This window comes from Crocodylus siamensis, chromosome 3, assembly GCF_052110815.1.
Source record: "Crocodylus siamensis isolate JL-2025a chromosome 3, ASM5211081v1, whole genome shotgun sequence".
NCBI lineage: Eukaryota > Metazoa > Chordata > Crocodylia > Crocodylidae > Crocodylus > Crocodylus siamensis.
The window spans coordinates 148,201,495-148,217,732 of record NC_143397.1 but is presented as its reverse complement, the minus strand read 5'-3'; the positions used below and the strand labels follow the sequence as shown (position 1 = coordinate 148,217,732).

Genomic DNA, 16,238 nt, shown 5'->3' with positions numbered 1-16,238 from the left:
ACCAACTTCGCCAATGCAGGGGAGGTGTTGGGACTTGAATTAAGACGCAGTGGGGGCGGGGCGCCAGACAATAACGAAGTTAGGCGACCCTGTCTCCCCGCTCCTCGTTCCACCTCTCAGTCATCCCCCTCTTCCTTCTCGCACTCCCCCAGCTTCCCCCCGCGCCGAGCTTGGTACGGCCCGGCACGGCGCACCTGCGCAGTGGGTGCCGGGCGGCGTCGGTGAATCAGGCGCGGCCATTTTGCACTTTACCTCTGCGCCGCGGACCTTTCCCTTCATCCCTCCCGCCCGCAGCACCTACAGCCTCAGCCGCCGCCGGACCGCCGCCGCCCGCCGCTAGCGCAGGGCCCGTCCTCGGCCGCCTCCTCCCCCCGCCGCCGCCATTTCCCCACGCCCGGCTTCGGCTCCGGCCCCGGGCCGCCGCGCGAGGCGATGGGCCACAGGCTGGCGCTGAGCAGCGGCCGCGCGGGCGGCCCGGCCCGCGCACCCGGCGCCGCGGGGATGAGGGGGCTGCGCCGCGCCGCGGCCTCGTCTTGACATGGCTCCGCGCCGCGCCGCCACCAGCGCCACCACCGCCGCCGCCACCACCGCTGCGCCCGCCGGCTGCGGCTAGCGAGCGCCCGGCCCCGCAGCGCCCGGCCCCGCGGGGGACACGCGCGGCCGGGGATTTTCCCCTCCCCTCCCCCCTCCCCGCTTTCTTTTCTTCCTGCCTCGTCTCGGGCCGGGCCTTGGACCCCGCGTGACACCCAGCGTGGGGGGATGTATGGGGCGAGGCCGACACCACCTTTCTGCGGGTTTGGGGAGTGAGGTGTGAGGGGAAGTGATTGCAGCTCGGTTTGGTTTTTTTTTTTTCTTTCTTTTTTTTTTTTTTTGCCAAGGGGAATTTAAAAAACAAATCAATATTTTTCCTTGCAGGAGAAAAAATTAGGATTGTTTTGGCACAGGGGTCTGCGCCCGGTGTTTCACTTCCATCTCCCCCAGGTTTTTTTTCCCCCCCCTCCCCTGTTTTTCATTTTGGCAAGGAAATCTGCTCTTCCCCAGGCTCCCTCAGGGTTTTGTTTCCATCTTCTCTCTCCCCAGGTTTTTTTACCCTGTTTGTTTGTTCCTGGTTTAGAGTCACCATGAAGTGAGAGGGCTGCGCCCCTGCCGCACCCAGCGGGTGTCTCACTGCCTCGGGCAGCTTGCCCAGTTGCGGGAGGAGAGGCCAGAAGTCAGCCATGCATGGTCCTAGCTAAACCGGGCTCAGGCAGTAGAGAGAGGAGGATCCTGGGGCAGGGCAGGGCATCAGTTTCTGGAGGAGCCCGTTAGGTTTTGGGGGATGTAGAGCTCTCACTGTGGTGGGCAGCCAGGACTGGGGGCTTGCATAGGGCTCGAATCTCCAGGGGAGAGAGTCCCGTCCCTTCACCCCCCACCCACCTTTCGTCTGTGGCCATCATGATCCCCCTTCTCAGCAGTGGCAGCCTCAGGGCGGTGATGTGCCTAATGATGAGCAGGATGAAGTTAGAAATGACTCCGCTGTTTTTCCTCTTTGCTACCCTGCAAATCAGCACCACATCTGTAGTTGATGATTCTGTTGTTGGCAGGGAAATCTTGTACCTCCCAGGATGTGCACTCCTCCTCTGCACCCTTTTCTCTGCTCTCCACCAAGTGTAATAATTTTTAAAGGGTAAAGAAGGAAAAAAAAAAGAGGGACAGAGACAGGCAACCTAGCAATAGTGGAAACCTGAGAATAATAGCAGAGTCATGAATCTGGCTGGGGTAAAGCGCAATTTGTAATTTCAGTTTCTTTTTTTTTTTTTTCTCCTTGTTTTGTAAGGGCAGAAATAATCCCCACATGGATTGGGCTTGTGCCAGTTGCTTTTTGTTGTACACGTAAATTGTGATCACTTCCCCGCATCCCTATTCTCACCCACTTATTCCTGCAGTTAAACTGTTCACACCAATGTATCTTCTTAAAAATTGTTAGCGTTTTTTTTTCTTGGTACTTTTTGCCGAATCTCCTTGTCCAACCATGGTTGGACAGCGGCTTATTTTGTTTCTTGACCCCTTTAATATGACAGTCTCATAAAATATTGCCTGAGGTGCGTTTTTTGGGTTACATTCGCGTTTTATCTATTCAATTGTATTAGCAGGAATAAAATGACTTGTTTCTGTTGTACTTGAGTCTTATGAAAAAGTGCCCATAGCTTAGTGACAGTTTCCAAAGGCTTTAGTACCACCTTACAAAAATGGGGGACCCAAACTCCCGGAAGAAACAAGCTCTGAACAGACTTCGTGCTCAGCTTAGAAAGAAAAAAGAATCTCTAGCTGACCAGTTTGACTTCAAGATGTATATTGCCTTTGTATTCAAAGACAAGGTAACTTTCCATTTTCAAATCCTCTCTGCTGCCTGTTTCAATGTAACTTAGCTCTTTGCACATTGTTAATCATGTTTTACAGAAAAAAACCTTGCTACCTAATATGAAAAACTTTAAATCCAATTTATTTCCTACCATTCAGTCAGTCAGCTTAATTGTGTTTTCTCTCTATCTAGTGCTTTTTTTTTTTTTAGTGACTTCAGCCTTTCTCTTCTCATGTGCTTACAGTCTTGTAGTGGTTCACACATCCCTTCGAGATGGCTTTCCAATGGGAGAAGAAATTAAGATTCTTTAAAAGCTGTTCATGAAGTCTGATTTGCTCAAACTGACCGTTTCAGATGGTCAGGCTGCAAGAGAGAGAAAGGATTGGCTGCAGCAGCTACTGAAATTATCATGTTTATCAGGTTAAAGCAGAAGGCATTCAGACAGTTTCAACCCCTCCCTCAGAGTGCATCTGGAAACCTTGCAAACACGTGCACATCTGAAACTCATCATTATTTTTACAAACAAGTCTTTACTTGGCTGTAGCGGGTAGAACTCTTCAATATTAACATGCAGGGTCTATCACAGTACAGAAGTCTCCCACTGAGGCAACAGACGCATAGTTGTTTTACTACAAGTAGTGGATGTACTAAGTAGTTGATAAAATTACTTTGTCCCAGGACTGTGAAAGATGGAAGGTGAATAGCATTGGGATATTTTATTAAATGTAGAGCTTTTAGGATGATCTCCTGTAAGGGGGAGACAGTGAAGTTAAACTTAACAGCATTTTGAGGCTGAAAGTATGTGTGGTACAAGGAATGGTTGTGGAATTCTGAAGATCTTAAAGGCTTTCTAAAATAGCTTTGGGGGCAGACTTTTTATTAATATTTGAGTCTGTTTTTGTGGGCAACTGGAGAACTAAGGACTAGTACTAGATGTTACAGAACTAAAGTTTTTAATTAACTGAAGAAAAGTGTTTGTACTTAGTTCAGTTGGGCAGAGCATAAACAAGTTGGTAAAAGCACCACTCTTGTGTGATACTGGGGATGTACTAGTTTCAAGTAACTGTCATGGGAAGAAAATTCTATATTTATATAGTGGGTGAAGTTTATTCTTTTCTCCATGATGGTGCCCTGCTTGTTAGCTAGGTAAAAGTATATGTCACAAGTCTAAAATAACTAAAATTTTAAGCAGCGGTAATAATTAGTGCTTCCTAATCAATACAGAGTTTAAATGTTTGTAAACGGGTGCAACTTTCTGGCTGTATTTGGCAACATCCTCCAATTGTGTATTTTAGAAATTACAATGGTTTGTTTTAAGTCCAAGATGACGCTGGATGTGAGTTGATCTGGTACCTATGTACTAGGGCCTAAATGGTTACTTTGGATCTAGAATAGTCTGGCCAGCAAGAAAAAAATGTTTGTCCGTTACTTATGTATGAGGGCCTAACGGTCTTGGCCTAGATTCAATAGAATTTGCTTCATCTCTAATGTAGTTCTTGAAAGAAAGTTTTAAATAAGTCTGTTTACAGGTGGCTGTAGTGGCAAACTGCTTTTGCTCTTTAAGAGTAGTTGTTCCATGGACAGGAAATACTGAAACAGTGCTAACCAACTGTTCATGATGAAATAGTACAGAATTCAACTGTGAAACCACTTCTTACACACTGATGATTTATGGTTGCTAAAATTATTCTTGGATTAGATCTGCCTCCATTTTCACTGACTGGGGGAGGTTGGAGCATAAAATTCCATTTGATGGAATCTGAAACCATTAAATACAAAAAATGTGTGTTACTGGCTTGGTTCACCAACAAATCTGCATTCAGCACTGTTGGTAAGGCTGAAAGGTATTCCTTTAAGCAGACAGTTGAACTCCAGTCTTGCCAATGTTTATTCTTGCTCTTCATTTGAAGTTTTTTTAGGTTTGGAGCCTAAGTTTGTAAATATGAAGAAGCTATCCAAAATAAAGCTATTTTAAACAAGATTTTACTGCTCTTTGACTTGCTCTCTTAAGAGCTCTGCATATAATAGTGTAACTCTAAGTTACAATGTTAAGTCATAAATCAGTGATATAGTGCCTAATTTTTACATGAGGACACTAGTACTAGGGGGAAAATATACAAGGTTCAGTAGATTATTCTTATCTGCCAAGAAAAAGGGTGGACCATTAACATTACTACTTTTCTTTTATTTCTTTTTAGAAGAAAAAGTCAGCGCTTTTTGAAGTGTCTGAAGTGATACCAGTCATGACCAATAATTACGAAGAAAATATCCTGAAAGGTGTGCGGGATTCCAGCTATTCTTTGGAAAGTTCCATAGAGCTTCTGCAGAAAGATGTAGTACAGCTTCATGCGCCCCGCTACCAATCCATGCGCAGGGTAAAGTTATTGTTTATACTTTATAGTTTGGAGTTGCAGTCTGAGCATGTATACACTGTATTGCAAATATGTGTCCCAGTTCTACATTTCTATGTCCTCAAGTCTTCTGTTAGATTAGAATTCAGAATTTTAGTCTGGATCCAGAAATGTAGCTTAATGGAATTGTAACCAAGCTGAAACATGATTTACATACTTGCCCTAGAATCTTGCCTAGTGCAGGGTGGGGGTGGACCTGATGATTTTGCAAGGTCCCTTCCAACTTTTTACAATCTATGAATTCCATCTAGTTATCTGTGTAAGTATGAAAAGTTTCTGTTTGTATTTGATTGAGACGAATTACATATTTTCAGAAGTGCCTCTTCAAATCTTGACCTCTCCAGAGTACAGAGTTTACCTGTCACAAAACTTGCTGCAGCATTACTTAGATTTTCATAGAAAGACACAGTTTTGATACTCTGCTTCCTTGAAACTAGAATTTATATAACCAAATATAAAATAATGTATTGCAGTAGTTGGTTTGGGGTTTTTCTAGGATTTATAAACAAATCAGTGTCCCCAGGCCTTGGCCCAAAGAGCTTGCAAAATACAACACAAAATCTGAATAGCTGGATGAAACAAGCTTGTGGGAAAGGAAGAATTTGGAGATGTGATAACGAACTATGTATCTTCATTTTATTTTGTTCTTCTTAATTTGCACCTACATAAGTTTCACTCTTCTACAGATCTGCTGTGAGAATCGCAGGTAAGCCAATGTGCAGTTTTTTTTTCCTTGCAGGATGTGATTGGCTGTACCCAGGAGATGGACTTCATTCTTTGGCCTCGTAATGATATTGAGAAGATAGTCTGTCTCCTGTTTTCTCGGTGGAAGGGATCTGATGAGCCCTTTAGGCCTGTTCAGGTATTTTTCTAGATTTTAAAACAATTAATTGATTTCAGATTATAAGTTTTAAATTCTTGCTATGCTGTGCCAACTAATTTACTGGAGCGGTACTCTAGGCAGCCCGAGTAGATGGCAACCCTTAGCTTTCACTTGTTTTTTGACTAGGGAAAAATAGAACAATTTTGTTGCACAGAGCATGGAAAGGCTAGAAGTCAGTATGTTTTTGACTCGGGATTCCTATTTGAAATTTCTTGGGTTTATCTTGTGTATCACGTGAAGGTATTTGCACATTTAACTGTGCTAATATTGCATGTCACCCTGTGGTAGGCTTAAAAGGATCTCCTGGCACCCTGATTTGAGAATCTGTGCACCAGGCTAAAGTCATAGCAGTGTATATGGAGCTCCTTTTATTTTGCACCATATTTATATTAATGTTAAAGCAACAGATATAGCAGCTAAAAAACGTGCAAGAAATTCCAGACCACTGTAGGTAATTGAAGAACATTGTTTGCATTCAATCTTTGTCAAACTGATCTTTTGGGATCTTTGTGTACATTGAAGTCAGTACCAAACCTGTCACTGATGTTGAGATCAGGCTCTTACAACAAATTAATTTGACTACAGAGAAGAACCAGTGAGCATAATGTTCACACACTGTTTGTGGAGGTGTATTTGTTTTTACAGTGAATCAATTGGTACAGAAATACCAATGATGGGTACTCTGTGAATACTAGAGACTTGTAAGCCACTTATTTTACAAAGCAGCTTAAATTTTGAATGCCAGCCTGTGCTTCATTTCATTGCTTGGTTCAGTGTCTGCAAACTATCTGAAAGGTCTTCACAGAGGACAGATGCTTAAATATTAGTAACTGGAGAAGCTGGAGCTAGTTGTGGCTGTTCAGTATAACCAAGGCATCCAAATGACAAGAGAATGTCATGAAAATTCTGATAATTATAGTTACTGTACTGTATAAAAGAGAGTTTGACTTGAGATGCATTTAAATCATGTCTAGAATTTGCATTTTTGCCTGAATTTAATTGTTTGCAGGTATGTTAAAGTAGACTTTTCCACATGCAGCTCTGGCAGGTTTTTTTTTTTTATTTGCATCTCTAAATTATTTTACATACTTTGTTTTCTTTACAAGTTACGTAGTAGTAGTAATATTTTTACAAGGGCTTGGGTACAAGGTGATGCATAAAAATGTTCTGTCAGTTCGCAGTACATTCTCTGTTAGGGTTAGGTTTAGGTTTACTAAGTGGTAACTCCTAGCTTGAATTTTTTAATGTGCTGATATTGCAGATGATGCCAATATGAAAATGAAAGGGTGGGAAGTTCTTTTAGTTTGTGAACTTGCATATTTTCCAACAGAGAGAGAGAGAGAGTGTGTGTGTGTGTGTGTGTGTGTGTGTGTGTGTGTGTGTGTATTTTCCCCTGTTAGTGTGTTTCACCTTGCTGCTTTGTGGGAAACAAAAGGAAAGATAGATTGTAAAAGTGGCCAAGAAATTCACTGGCTGATGTCACTTCTACTTGCAACTCTACTTGACTAAAGGAGCCAGCTTTTGTTTCAGCTGTTTTTTGAGCATGATTGGTGCTCCTTTAGTGAATGGCAAATGGACAAATTGCATTGAGCTTTTGACTCAATGCAGTGAGTTTTTCTTAACTTACTCTTTCCTACCAAAGTCTAATAACTTGTATACTTGGTAAATGGTGGTATAAATTGTGGATGCTTTTCTACTGAAGAAAACACGATATGTTTTTAGAGTTCTGCTAAATGATGCAGTCACTTTTAAGACGATGCATTAACTGAGTACGGACTACAGAGGAAAATGCCCAGTAAGGAAAGTGCCTTATTTATGCTTTACTAAGAAACTGCAGTTCAACTTCACAGGTGCTCCTGTGTGTTAACTTTTTAAACCCCGTAAGTCATTTGCAGGCAGACACTTGTACTTGATAGAATTGCTTTTTCCCCACTTCTGTTGTTTGTAAAATGCTGAATATATTTCATGAGGAATTTTTTGTTTTATTTTTCTGCATATCCAATTTAAATTTACTTTGCTGCCACATCAGGGCATTGGTTCACATCCTCCTCTCTGCAGCAAGACAGAAAAGGTGCTTTCCCTCTTCTTTATGGTAGCCCTTCAATATTTTAAGACTACTATCATATCCACTGTTAAGCTCCTTTTACACAAGCTGAACATGCCTAGCTCCTTTAGCCTATCCTCATATGACTTGCCTTCCAAGCCCTTGATCATCCTTATTGCCTACCTCTGGACCCTCTCTAACTTTTCTGTGTCCTTTTTAAAATGTGGAGCCCAGACCTGCACACACTCCTGCAAACGAGGTCCTACCAGTGGCAAGTTAAAGGATTACTGTCACCTCGTGTCTTGCACCTAATGCTTGTGTTGAGGCAGACCAAAAAGGCACTGGCCTTGTGTGCGACTGCATCACACTGCAGACTCATTGAGTGTTGTAATCTACTAAGACTCCCAAGTCCTTTTCCAGAGAGCTGCTATCCAGCCAGGTGTCCTCCATTTAAATTTTGTTTTTGATTATTCTTCCTGAGGTGTAGCACTCTTCATTGAATTTCATCCTGTTAGTTCTAACCCAACTTTCCAATTTGTAAGGACACTTCTGAATTGCGCTTGCATCCTCTAACTTGTTCATAATCTTCCTAGTTTTGTGTTGTCTGCAGACTTGCTCATGGAGCTTTCCATGCCAGCATCTAAACCATTAATAAATGCAGTGAACAGCACCAGGCCTAAGACAGACCCTTGTGGGACTCCACTCAACCTCCTGTCATTCCGATGTGGACCAGTTAATAATTATTGCCCTTTGCTTGGTTAACCACCATATAGTAGTTTTATCTAGCCTACAGTTTTCTAGTTTACTTATGAAAGAGTCTAATGTCCTTTCTGTTTTGTACAACAAACTTTAGTCAAGGTGGTAGCAATAGAAATTCAGTTTTTACTTTCAGATGTATTGGAGCAAATGGTTCATATATGTCTTCTGTTGCTCATGTCTGTGTCCAACAGATGAATAACATGATTGCTGGTCAGATAATGTGTTTATAACTTTGTGGGTTGAAGTGAGAGTGATAGTTTTGTGGCTTGTATTTTTTGTTTTTTGCTTGATTTCTTGCAGCTCAGGAAATCTCTGAAAAATCTGGGTTGTGGTGGTCTTGGTTTATTTGGATAAAAACCAAAACTAGTAATTTTGATGTGATTTGTTTATAAGCACTTGTTTCATTCCTGCACAGGCCAAGTTTGAATTTCACCATGGTGACTATGAAAAACAGTTTCTGCATGTTCTGAGCCGAAAGGACAAGACTGGAATTGTTATCAACAACCCTAACCAGTCAGTGTTTCTCTTCATTGACAGACAGCACTTGCAGGTAAATTTGTTTTCTTTTAATTTTTTCAGAGTGTATCTATGTATGTGTATTTGGGTTTGTTTGTTTTTTCTTTAAGGGGGTGGAATTTTTAGGTTTTGCTCATAAGAAAACACATAGCCTTTGAAAAGTCATAGAAATACTGTACAATTGTCCCCAACCAAATTATTTGTTCTGTTGTAAATATTTAATTTATATGTGAAAAAAGATTTTGTTCATGTTTGCAGTTAAGCAATTTCAAAACATAACCTATGCCATTTACAGAATTCTATGGTCTGAAAACAGACTATGAGGCAGAAAAGTACTTTATTTTCTCTCATACATTATGCACCTTTCTTTCCCAAAATTTGGGTGCAGGTATTAAGTGGGGAAGTAGTATTCTGTGCTGGAGACACTACATGCCATGCAGTTTCCAAGATGACTGCAATTTGTATCTCCTCAGCAAGCTAAAGGGGCAAAGTCCTATGTTAACAGTGTCATGCCTATAGCTTTTGGCTGAGCATTAGGTTGTGCCCGAAGCAGAAATTGAACTGTTGGTAGTACTTTCATGAGGCTTACAATGTAGAAATATTACTTTATTTACCAGTACTTGTATAAAGTGCTAGTTACAGTAAAAAACTAAGTCTTGCTACTGCCCTTGCAGGGATCTGAGGCTTAACTTCTGTGACAGAGTAGATCCTCCTGGAAACATAAGTGTGTGGCATCCCAAGAGACTGTCTGTCCCACCAGGAAGTTCCTGCTGCTTCACCAGACTGTCTTGGAATGTCACACTTCCTGGACTCTGTGTTCCCAGGAGGAATTAGTGTGTCGCAGTCAGCCATGACCCTGTAAAAATCTTTTTTCCTACATTGTCTTCCAAACAGACGGTGCATATTTTATTTGGAGCTTGTTATGCATGAGAAAATATGAAATGCTGCTATATAAGATTGATTCCATGCTCTTGCATTACTGAGACAATAGTGGGAAGGGGAGAATCTAAAACAGACTTAATATGATCTTATTTTAGAAAACTGAAAAAAAAAGGGGGCTTGTCTTTACTAGTAAGAAATGTATGAAAATGAATTGAAACAACATATTCTTAAAACAATTTAAAGGCTTTCTGAGGCTTTCACGTTCAAGAATATGGGGGTAATGTGAAAGGCTGTGTAATTATGGGTATAAGAAATTATTGTTAAATGCCCTCTCTTCTAGTCACAAGTCAATAAAACAGTGGAGACCCTTGCACTGTTTCTAATGAGCTATAAAAAATCCCCATTTGACAAGACGAGTAGCTTAAATGAGAACTGTCAAAAACATCTTCAAACTGACAAAAACGTCTGGTGCTCAGACTGAGGCAGTAGTTTTTAAACTAGGGATGATGGTCATGAGTGGGGTCATGAGCCCCAGGAAGTCCCAAATTCCCCTGAACCTGCAGTTGTCCTATATGCTGGCACTTGACGGGGGTGGGGACTTGCACTTCCTTTGAGGGGTAACTGACACTTACGGTAAGTGAAAGCCAAACTGGGACAAGCTTAGCTCTATTTTATTCAGTTTCACTGCCTCTGTGAGGTATGAGAGCACATGAGCAGTTAATAGAACAGTTGAGACACAAGGTTAAGTTCCTACCCATGTTACTTGTGGGTAGAGTAGCTTTTTTAACTGTGTGCCTGCACTCACCACTGCATGGAGTCATCTGAAATTACCAAAATGCAGTTGGGCCCTGAACAGGTTTGGGAACCACTGGCCTTGAGTTTAGACTCAAGAGCTGAAAAGATTAGACTAAAACTCAGAAATGAGGACTGCAGTTTGGTAAGTTTTTCCCTTTGACATGCTGGAGCATTCCCTGGGAGAGCAAACTTCATATGCTTAGATAACGTTTTTCCAGACATTAGTCCAGATCTATAAGAAACTTCACCAGGAACTGAAGACCATCACAAGCTTCACTACATTCTACTCAATCCTAGGTCCATTCCTTTGACATCTGCTTACTCTAGTAAACATGCCAAAGAGAGTGAGTGTACTATGGTCATATGTCATGCAGAAACTTTTTCTTTAGCGGCTCGAATTTTCTGTTGCTAAGGGTCCTAGTTCTGCAGGTCCACCTGATTGCGTAGTCCTAACGGCATGTAGTTGAAGCTTTATTTGCTTTGCTGTTCTTTTACAGCTTTGAATTGCTTTAGGAGCATAACCTACCACAAATACCGGTGGTCTGAGCTGATATCTTCATTGGGCAATAGCCTTGACCTCAGTAATTTTTTATAACCTTTCTGAAAATAGATACCAGAGCTTTTGTAAATCTTACATAACAACAACAAAAAAGAAACACTTTAATTTACTTCATTCCATGAGGAATGATTTCCAGGGCAAGTATGCATTCAGTAGCTGAATTCCGGTTGCTTCCACTTCCAGCCAGTCTTAGAGTAGAGAAGCTCGTACAGCGTTTTTTTTTGTTTCTTTCCTCAACAAGTCTCTCTGATTAGAGAATTTCAGAGGAGGAAGGAGGCCGTTAACATTCACTTCCCTTTAGCTTTTCAGGTTCTTCCGCATTTAAGCTACATAGTATGTAAAACATCTTACTGCAGTCACTGACTCATCAGAATACTTGCTTGGAGCACTGTAAAACAAAGCTTTTAAATTGGGACTTACATAACAGTAACATCTATCGTAATTCTTTTGGTGGATTGTGCCACTTGTGCCACAGAATTCAGGGATTGTTCTGAGCCTTGCTGCTTGCATGGTGTATTATTCTGTTTGCTAAATCTTTTTACTCTTAATGCTCTTTCTTGCTGCTTTAGATTTAGTTAAAGCAGCAGTGGAGAAAAATAGATTTCCCGTGTGTTCAGGGGCATCAAAATACTAACTATTAGTGTTCTGGAAAGCTGTGTTCACTTTGGTGTCTTGTAGTCTCTAAAAATACTGGTCCCCTCTTGTAGCAGAAATGGCATGAAACTTTAAAATCAGTATTAACATTCACATCCTGGTCATTACATTTTTAAACACATTACATTTCAATGATTTTGTGTAAAGACCAAAGCAAATAAGATTTTGAAGATAATGGATAATTGTAAGTACACCCTCATTCGGCTACTGCAGTTATTCCTGTGAAGTATGTCTGCCAGTTCAGGCTCCAAAGATTTGTAATTCAAGTCATGACCCTTATTTATTCAACATGACTTACTTTTCTAAATGTATGTACTTAAAAACAAAGAGACCCCACCCCCAAAAACACAAACAAACAAAACCCTCACAAAAACAAGACTCTTTTGTTTCTGGCCTAAATACTCTTGATCTTCTTGAGTTTATTTCTTTGCCTCACATCCAGAGAGGCTGCAGAAGGCTTCCTAGATACCTATTCTTTTTCACCAACTTCTCTTACACCTGAATAGGTGCTTAAATGAACACTGCGTTGCTTAAATAAGCTATGCTACTGGTAAACTTGAGGCAAATGCAGGCTTCCTGGTATAGGGAATAGTATAATGCGTAAATAGTATGTGTGATGCTGTAGTATCCACTGAGTGTGATCAGAGGAAATGGAGAAGTAAGTTCTAATTACCCCAGGAGAATTCTAGACTGACTCTCTCAAAGGGCCAAATGACTTAGGCTATGACTCATAGATTGTAAGGCCAAAAGGGACCTCGGAAGATCATCAGGTCCAGCCCCCTGCACCAAGCAGGAAAGATAACTGGGGGTCAGGTGACCCCAGCAAGGTGAATGTCTAGTTCCCTCTTAAAGATTTCCAGGGTAGGCAATTGTACCACCTCTAGAGGAAGATTATTCCACAGTCTGGACACCCTGACTGAAGAAATGAGTCTATGAATATATCACCATACATGTACTCTCCATGGCCATTGAAGTGTCTTTTGGAAAAACTGGTCAAACATCAGCGTCCCTTAGTGCTAGAACTCTGATCTGATCTTGAAGCAGGAAAGAGTGCTGCTCCTACCTTGTGTAGGCTAGTAGGCAATATCCTGCATGTCTTGCGAGAGCTGAAATTTGAACCTGGAATGGTTTCATTGTTAGTTTTTTGTATATAGAAATGTGTGACTTGTTTTGTATACAAAATATATTGTATAAATCCTTCATTGTTGTATAGATAATATTAAATCATTGTGGAAAGAAGTTACCAAATTCCATTTGTTTTGCCAAGGCCCGTGCTACTTATTTTATCCTGGTGTTGCAATTCAGAATTCTAAAAACTTTTTAGGTTGACATTGCCTAGTTTTGATCAGACAGACTCTGATACATACAGAAGGAGTTGAAACGTGTAGAATTTACACTATATTCAAGGTGTTTTTGGTGTAACTGTGTCTGGGGTAGGGTGGAAAAAAACTACATACTTAACTTTTTATATGTATTTCCATTTCCAGACTCCAAAAAACAAAGCTACAATCTTCAAGTTATGCAGCATCTGCCTGTACCTGCCACAGGAACAGCTCACCCACTGGGCGGTTGGTACCATAGAGGAGCACCTCCGTCCTTATATGCCAGAGTAGGGTACTGGCCAGCAAAATGGGGAAGATCACAGAAAGCAGCAGTGAATTCTTACTTTCCTCACCACTTTTATTCTTTCAGAATGTAGAAGAAAATGGACTCATGTTCAGAACACTATACATTGTGAAACGTGGTCATTCTGGATTTTTTTTTTCATTTGTATCTCAGAACTTTTATTTTTTTTAATGTTTTCTGCATGGACCTTATGAAAGAGAGGATGCTCTGCACACTTCTGCATTGCATCAGCATCTTACTAAATGTGAAATGAAGAGACTGTTGTACACTGAAACAAATGTATCTGAAAGCACAAGGTGATCATTTGTGGTGGTATTCCCATTTGTGCTGGTCGTTTTCCCCCTAACATCTATAATGTTAGTCATCAGTACTGAAAGGGTGAGAAGTGAATGTAACAGGTACAAAGCCTTAGCTTTGCTGTTAATGATTGTATTAAACAGCACTATCAGATTCATTTAAATGAACAGAAAAGTGGCTATTAACAATAGAAAAGTAAACACGGGAAAGAAATCTTAAGGAAAAAAGCATCTCATTTAATGTAGGCATTTCTTGCCTTTTTTATTTTGCTGGGCCATGTTTAAGTTTACTGGCACTTTCATTTTTGGATCTCTTTCCCCAAGTTGCTGTATAACCGTATGAGAGTTGGATACATTTATACAGATTGAGGCAGACCTGGAGTCTGAAGTAACTAAAGCAGCTAAAATTGAAGTAAAAATATAGCTGCAGAAACAATGTTGGTAGAAGATTATTTTTTCCTGAGAGTTGAGACTTGTAAACTTGCTAGTGAACTGTGCAGGAAATACTGGTTTCTAAAACATTTCTTATGGAAAACCCCTTGAGGTTTTTTTGGAATAGACATTATAAAGCAGTGAACTGTAAAATAGTGTTTGGAGTGTCAAAAGTTGGTTCTGACAGAACATGAAGATTGTGCAATGAAATAAGGAAGACTACTGTATAGTTTTGATGATGAAGGCTTTGCTTAAGGGTTGAGTACCTTACTGGAGTAAATCTATATAAACCTGCTCCCTTTGGATAAAACTAGTGCTTACCTGTTTCAAATTTGTATTTAGCTTTTGTTTGGAATTGGAAGAATTGGAAATTTAAATAAATTAGGTGAAAAAAAAATGTTATTTTATGCAAAACCTGTGGGTTGAATTTATTACATGGCTCCTGTTATCTTTTGACGGTATTGCCCATAATAGATACTCTAGCCTTGTAAAAGCAATCTGAATGCGAAAATAAGTGGCAAAGAGATGTTCTTAACATTTGCTGATATGATTACGACAATATGAAATCAAATTGGCAATTAAAATAATACACATGACACTGTTAGTTGCACTTCATGCTAGTTTTTGGGAATACTTGGATATCAGTGTTCCTGCTGGTAGTGTTTACAGGATCAAACCTCTGGTTTGTAGTAAGGCAACTTAAAAAAAAAATTTGGCCTATAAGACGAGTAATAGCAAATATCAAAATATAACTTAATCAGATTTCCTTTCCATTTTCAGGATATTGCTTGAAACAGGTTTCAGTAGCTTGAATTATGCAGCCTAATCCCAGACTATTCATGGTTTCTTTTAGGCTGGAAGTCAGTGTGTCACTGTCTGTAACTTTTCTTTGACTTTTCAGGTGGTTGCTTTCTCTGTTGAGATTTTGAACACTGAGAAAGCAAATAACTTGGAGAGAAATTTTGACCCTCCTCTTCCCCCTAAACTGTACACTGTCACAAAAGAAAAATCGATGCGTTTGTGTGGGCATTGTAGAAGTTTCACTACAAAAGTGGCAATGTTCTTCTATCTTGATTTAATATCTCTGTATTAGGGAAAGTAATCAATACTTAATCATACTGCTGCTATTCTGTGCATTTACACTGGAGGCTGAAGATTTAAAGAGCAAGGAACTACATTAACAGCGACAGCACTACTTCTGAACCTGTTCCCATCCCCAACAGGTATTATTAGTTTAAAGTGCACTCTGTTCTGCATACCTGTTGAAGGGAAACAGGCTCTGAGAGCCAGGGCATGAGTGCCATAGCAGCCTTCTGACTTCCAGGAAAAGTGAAGGGAGCCATTGTTATGGATCCAGGAAACTTAAGTCTTCACAACCCCGTGAATAGGAGGCATCATCTTTTCTTTATCTACAGAGGTGAATGGGAACAATTAATATCATAATGCAATTAAAGGCCATGTATTGCATCAGTTCAGACATACCTCTGCTGGCTTTCTTGCATGTCTAAAGGCTAAACTTCATCTCAAATTAAAGCTTGTGAAGCTATATTATGACATTATTAATTTAATTACTTATTGCAGCTGTGGTGCATAAATGCTAAAATAGAGTTCAGAAGGTTGATCCTTTGGGTTATTAGCCTTTGACAGCTGTAAACATGTATGTGGCTGCTCTCGTAAGGGTGGAAGTAAAACCCTCCAATATTCACTTTTTGAATATCATACTCACTACCTATCCTGTACATAGGAAGTTTTGGTGGCAGAGATATGTGGATCTTGGGTAGTTTGGAGTAGGTTGAGAGTCACAGGACCATTTTTGCCTACTCTAGAAAATTGACCATGCATGGAGATCAGAGTGGGGAAGGGAGACTTGTTAGAAAAAGATGCTCATCTAACAACTACTGTGTTGTATCATTGTTGGTGTTTCTTTTTTAGCTTCAGAATGCCAAACCTGCATTCAGTTGCATAGCTTCTGTTTTACAGCAGTGCTGGACTCTTTCAGCCAAAAATAAAGGGACAAAACAGGTGGAAGAGTTTACATGA

General features: G+C 40.5%; 1 protein-coding gene across 1 annotated transcript; it reads left to right on the top strand.

Annotated features, from left to right (window-relative positions):
• The first annotated feature begins 260 nt into the window (after positions 1-260).
• Positions 261-14,612, top strand: C3H6orf62 (chromosome 3 C6orf62 homolog). Its single transcript, XM_090039496.1, has 5 exons — positions 261-2,357; positions 4,540-4,716; positions 5,492-5,614; positions 8,854-8,988; positions 13,332-14,612. Exons 1-5 carry the CDS (start codon positions 2,229-2,231, stop codon positions 13,455-13,457), a joined length of 690 nt encoding a protein of 229 aa, XP_089895622.1. The 5' UTR covers positions 261-2,228; the 3' UTR covers positions 13,458-14,612.
• Positions 14,613-16,238: the final 1,626 nt, after the last annotated feature.

Bases quoted from the DNA above. Each gene is read 5' to 3' on its own strand.
- C3H6orf62 (XM_090039496.1), top strand. From the start codon at position 2,229: ATGGGGGACCCAAACTCCCGGAAGAAACAAGCTCTGAACAGACTTCGT. The intron at 4,717-5,491 runs GTAAAGTTATTG...TTTTCCTTGCAG, and splicing joins GCTACCAATCCATGCGCAGG to GATGTGATTGGCTGTACCCA. The intron at 8,989-13,331 runs GTAAATTTGTTT...TTCCATTTCCAG, and splicing joins TTGACAGACAGCACTTGCAG to ACTCCAAAAAACAAAGCTAC.